This window comes from Schistocerca americana, chromosome 1 (genome assembly GCF_021461395.2).
Source record: "Schistocerca americana isolate TAMUIC-IGC-003095 chromosome 1, iqSchAmer2.1, whole genome shotgun sequence".
Classification (NCBI taxonomy): Eukaryota; Metazoa; Arthropoda; class Insecta; order Orthoptera; family Acrididae; genus Schistocerca; species Schistocerca americana.
The window spans coordinates 344,459,057-344,465,056 of NC_060119.1; the positions used below are offsets into that span (position 1 = coordinate 344,459,057).

General features: G+C 34.8%; 1 protein-coding gene across 1 annotated transcript in view; it reads left to right on the top strand.

Moving 5' to 3' along the window:
• Positions 1 to 5,779, top strand: part of LOC124599145 (tyrosine-protein kinase Dnt-like) — a 560,517-nt gene extending 554,738 nt beyond the window's left edge. The window contains exon 10 of the mRNA XM_047136052.1: positions 2,193 to 5,779. Within this exon, the coding sequence (XP_046992008.1) occupies positions 2,193 to 2,304 (112 nt within the window). The 3' untranslated portion in view covers positions 2,305 to 5,779. The remainder of the gene's footprint in view (positions 1 to 2,192) is intronic.
• Positions 5,780 to 6,000: the final 221 nt, after the last annotated feature.

Below are 6,000 nucleotides of genomic sequence, written 5' to 3' on the forward strand. Positions count from 1 at the left end.
CCTTGAACATTTATGCACTTGTGCCAATGGGCTACAAGCTTTTCTATTCTGGCTGTAAAGAACTCTTTATCTTAATGTTTGAACCAATTTCCCACAAACTTTTTCACAGCCTCATTGTCGTGGAACCTCTTCCCACGTAATGCCTCCTTCAGTGCACAAACTTTTTCACAGCCTCATTGTCGTGGTACCTTTTCCCACGTAATGCCTCCTTCAGTGCACCAAACTAGTAGAAATCACTAGGTGCTAAATCAGGACTGTACGGGTGATGAGGCAGCACTTCCGAACCCATTTTGTCAATGGTTTACCAGGTTAGTTGAGCAATATGAAGAAGTGCGTTGTCTTGCTGGAGAATCACACCCCTCCTCTGAGATCCATGACATCTCTCTCACATGAGAGAGAAAAGCAAATCTGTGTAATATTGGCTGTTCATTGTATGCTGCTCTTCTAGATAATCACAAAAAAACTGGACCTTCGTCATCCCAAAACACCATCAACATGACTTTTCCTGCTTATGCTTGGGTTTTCAATTTTTTATTGACAGGTGAGTTGGTGTAATTCCACTCCATGCTTTGTCTTTTTGATTCTGGCTCATAATAGTGAACCCAAGTGTCGTCACAAGTTAAAATTCTGTTGAGGAAGTGTTGACTTTCTCTTTCATAATGTTCCCTTAGCTCTGTGCACACTCTCAACCTTGTTTTCTTGTGTAGCCACATTAACTCCTTTAGAACCCATCTTGCACATGTTTTGCAGTACTTAAGCTTGTTACAGATAATGTTGTGAACTCTACCAGTACTGACTTGAAACTTATCAACCATCATTTTCACAGTCACACAGCGATCGGCATGAATAACGTCATCAGTTCGACTTCAAGTGAGGGAGCTTAAACTGCAACCAGTTGGCCAGAATGGTGTTTGTCAGTCACTGAGTCCTGACCATTTTTGAACTGCTCTACCCACTTGTAAAAATTTTCACAATTCATACAGCCTTCACTATAAAATTTAGACATTCTACAATATATATTCACTGGTTTCTCACCTTCAGCAAGTAAAAAATGAATAACAGAACGATATTCAACTAATGTGAACATTTCAAGTGGACTAGCCATCTTGAAATGTATTTTTGAGGTTATAAACAAAACAATGTTGATACATCTGCTGATCAAGGCTCATTCCAGTGATGCCAACATAAAGCCATAGAAGTACCAAACTTGCCCTACTAACTGTTTTTTCCCCTGACCAATTTTTCTCTTTAATTATTGAATGACACTCATATGTCATATATGGGAAATAACCAGTCTTCTCAGCAGCTTGTGTACATATGATGTAAGCACATATTTTACATAAATTCTTTCAGTGAAAAATTGAGCCGCAATCTAGAGTAGACGGCCTGATGATGGCGAGTTATATCGCTGAAACCAGTAGCCTATAAAATAAGTTGAAGATGAACTTACAGCTCATGACTTTCTGGATGTTTATTACATGCAGCTTGGCTGCTGTCATGCCTTCCAACATAGCAAGAATGAACGAATCTAAGTTAGGGAGATTGTATGCTTGGATTTTCAGGCGTGTCACCGTGAACAAAGTTGGTATGTAGAGAGTATCTTCACAAGACTGATTGCACAAGCTGGCATCATATTACCGGACAATGTGCACTCTGCCACTGAATCTGATTACAGAGGTACTAGTATTATAGTTTGACACATATGACAATATTCTGATTGCTTTCAAACTTATTACATTGCTTGAAAATTAGTCCACAGCTGCATAGCTATGCTCTGTCACCACCCTCATTGGCATCAACAGCCTCTTTCCATGGCTAGCTAGCTAGCTCTTATCCTTCTAATGGCTCTTCACTTCATGAGTTGAACCTAATTGTGATATTGACTCATCTGCTACTTGGACTTGTCCCAAAATAAAAGCCCTGACTAAATTCAGAATAATCATGGAAAACGTGTACTTTGGCCCTCAATAGCTTATAATAACTTTGTCTTGTCACTGTGTTAAGTATTATTTAGAATTTTGCTACTTGCTGAATTAATATGGATTAAAACTTGTGTTGTTGGAAAATAACAGCTTTGATCAGGTTATAAGCAATAGTCTTTACTTTTATAATCAAGTTTTTGGACATAATATTCTGCACATAGCACATTATACATGTGCCTGCAACATTTGCATAACTTCCATCTGTTTCAGGTTTGGTGTGATGGCTTATTGCTGGGCAATGAGTCCTGATGAAAGACCAACATTCAGTCAGCTCCAAGTGTGCCTTCAGGATTTCTATACACAGTTAACAAGATATGTGTAGCAGATCCAGCTTTGCTTGTTTTGCTGCTACATTTCTGACATATCACAATGCCATTACAAGCAGAAATGGAAAAGACTGTATCACTCTATAATGTTGTGTTAAAACATAAAGTAGGCCAACTTAAGTGATTGAAAAGTAGGCGAACTTGAGTGTGTGATGCTGTAACATTCCAAGAAATCCTGTTTTACTGGCATTATGTGGTTTATCCTCCATTAATTGAACATCATTATTTAAGCACAACAGCCCCTCTATAAATTACGTCTGTTGGGTGATTAATCTGAGTAACAGCTTCAGAGATTTAGCATCTCCTCATCACCTACAAACTTCTGTGATTAGTAATACCTATACATTTTAAAACTATCTCTCTTATGCTTGTCAGATTTATCACTATATTAACTACAACAATTTGAAATAGTTTTTCTTCTTAGAAACTATGTTCTATGCAACATTTGAGTTGGCCCAGTAATCCACATTAATGAGTGATATTGTAGTTTATCGTCTGGTGCAAATTATTAAGTGCCATAGTCTTTTCTTGTCATTAATTGAAACAAGTATTTATAACAGTTTTTTTTCTAATCTGAAACATACTTAAGAATCTGTTCCATGCCACTATCTTGGCATAAGCTTATATGTATTTGGCTTCTAATCAGTTAATTCCTATTGACTGAGACTAGCAAATGAGAATTTGTTGTTTTCCTTAATCCATGTAATGCTGTGGACAACTATAATTGAAAATTATCGCAGAATCTTACAGAGTAACAGAATTTGAGCTGTATTGTAAATCACTATCCTTCCTTCAAGGACAGGAATTGTGTTACTTTTACTTTCTGTTGCATAAGAAAGAAGGTGCTCTCTGTGCGTTTCATCAGTTTCTGTATTGTTCACTCTGGTCCATTAAGAGAGCATTCATTCCTATACTGCACATCGTGTCAGAAGACATCTCTACGCAATGAAGAAGAGTAAGGAGAGCAAATACTGCTCCTGTTACAAAGCTCTATAAAGTGCTTTTGTGGACAACAATGCACAAAATTTCATCACCACTGAAGTATGGCCACAGTGCAGTCTGGAAGAGACCAATTATTACCACCATCACAAGGCACATCTAGGGAAAGACTAAATGTCATTGCCTGCCGTGTTTAGTAGAAGGAGATGCACAGAATGATTCAAAACTGGGCCACATTCCGTGTGACATGTATTATTACGGGCACTGATGTACTATACATTTTTAAAATCTCTTGCATATTTAATCTTACAGTACTGTCTGTCATATTTTTCTCTAGAATGAGCCTAGACATATTTGAATTTGTTTCATTGAAATAGTTCATTTCTAAATCTGATTTTCAGTTTTTTCACAGAACTTTGATGTCTTTTAGGTACAAGTGTTTGGTTCCACAAATAGAATCTAAAACCTACTGTTCTAGACTAATTCTCTAACATTTCTGTCTCTTCATTTTGTAACTGCTGTGAGATATCTAAGTGAACACATGCGTTCATGTAGTCTTGCCTGTGCATCTGCTGATAATTAGCATCAGTAATTGTAACAATTTTGTCACAGAGCTCTTTTCTTCAGAGGCTTGTAACTTGGCATTTCAAGATATGATGAAACGGTAATGCTCAATGGCAGTACTGTGTATTAAAGTGATAGGACATCAAACACATCAGTCATGTGGAGATTCTAATAAATTGTTTCTTCCACTCTGTGGAGGCGCACGTTAAAGCTAAATAATATAACAGGAAACACAAAAAATATGAATAACATTTAAATCTAAGACTGTGCATAGGTGAAAAAGGAACAATGGCAATTCTGATCAGATGTGTTCTAGCATTTGTTGATTGACATGATATTGGTTTTTGGATCATATTTAAATATTACTACAAATTTATGACATGGTTGTCCAGACATATAATTGGGAAGTTCTAATGATTTTTAACGATTTTTTATCTTCACTTTTTCATGCCTTTTTATCACTACATAATTCTGACTACCCAGTATAGAAAAATACACATAATACCTAAACACTGTTTATGAGTAATTTTGATCTCTGAGCCTCAGTCAACTTCAATCTGCTGGTTAGGCATATACAGAATATCTGATACTTATTTTGATAATGTTGTGCTGCTCTCCTTTGTTCTTGTACCATTTATTTACCTGATCAAAGTGAATTAGTGGTCATATGTCCACTTTCACACATGCACTATTTTGAATCTTTTTCTAGGTTTCTAGTTTGGATCATAAAAAATTTAATTTGCACAGTGTCAGAGTCTGCATCATCTTTTGACCATGCTTATCAGACAACTTTTTTATTTGTTGAATTCCATAGTTTACTATCAGTCTTTTGTATCATTAAGTTTTAACACTAATATTGTGACTGTGAATGTTTTGTCAAGAAGCATTAAATAAAAGCAGTGCATCATTTTATTGATCTGCTATTGGAAGGAAATTGTATTAGTAGCTATTGTAGGTACTATTATGCTATCAAGAAATATTTGTATTCAGTATTCAGACTTTCTAGAGCTTTTAGAGATAAATGTGGGAATTGTATGAAGAATATTTTAATTCTTACATGGAAGTGTCCTTTGCAAATTTTGTACACTTTAAAAGAGATGATGTTTGTAGCAGTAGGCTCTTTTACCATAGCCTTACCAGCTGTTTTTGAGGTATACTTAATAAAAAATCATGACCAATGTGCCCTTATGATAGAGAAGCTGGCAAGCAGTACAAAATGTAACTGATAAAGTGCCCATCCCCTGCCTTTGCCTGTGATGATCTCAGATTTCTTCAGTACAGTATATTAGGTAAAAGTGCCATTACATTAGATGGAAGTGGTCTCAGATATTTATAGACATGTAGAACTTGCTGTAGAGACTGTCATGTAGTAGCACAGTGTCAATAGACATGCTTCCAAATTAATGACAATCGTACTATTTATGTCAGAGAATTTTTCAGGAATGAGATTAACATTTTATGTCATAAGTTTAAACGAAGTGATGTAAGTGCAACATTCACTGATATCATCATTTGAGAGACCTCTATGGTTATCTTGTTTTTGCAGTATATTCATAAATTTATCCAAAGCACAAGAAATTGCAGCCTTTGACTTGTACCGACACCAGAATGCATATCATAAAGATATTTTAATGTAATACACTGCAAATATTATCATACCATTGAACATAGATCTTCCATACAGTTTTTGTACATATAACAACCATTTCAGTAAACATATTTGAGACAGTTGCTCATGGATGTTATTAACTGCTACAAAATGAGTTATCATTCCTTCAAGTGAACATATGACTGTATAGTTTTAAGAGACCCTTATAATATACGAACATTGTAAATATGGCTGTATATAAGATTTTTCTGTAAACATTTGTAAATAATTTGAATATTATTTATTTCATATATTGTAAATCAAAGTATAAAAAAGTATTTTTATTGTAAAATTATTCATGTACATATTTATATTAATTAAAATGAACCATATATAATTATACACTTTCTTTCATTCAAATTTTAAATTTTCTCTATATGCAAAATGATCCTGAAATTCCACTTCAACAATTTATATACAAGACAACATGGAAATGGAATTTATGAAATGAAATCAGTAATCTTTTTAATGTCTCGTCTACAAAATGATAATTTGTGATAATGACAAACTACTAATGAATCTTAAACACAGAAAAACTGTC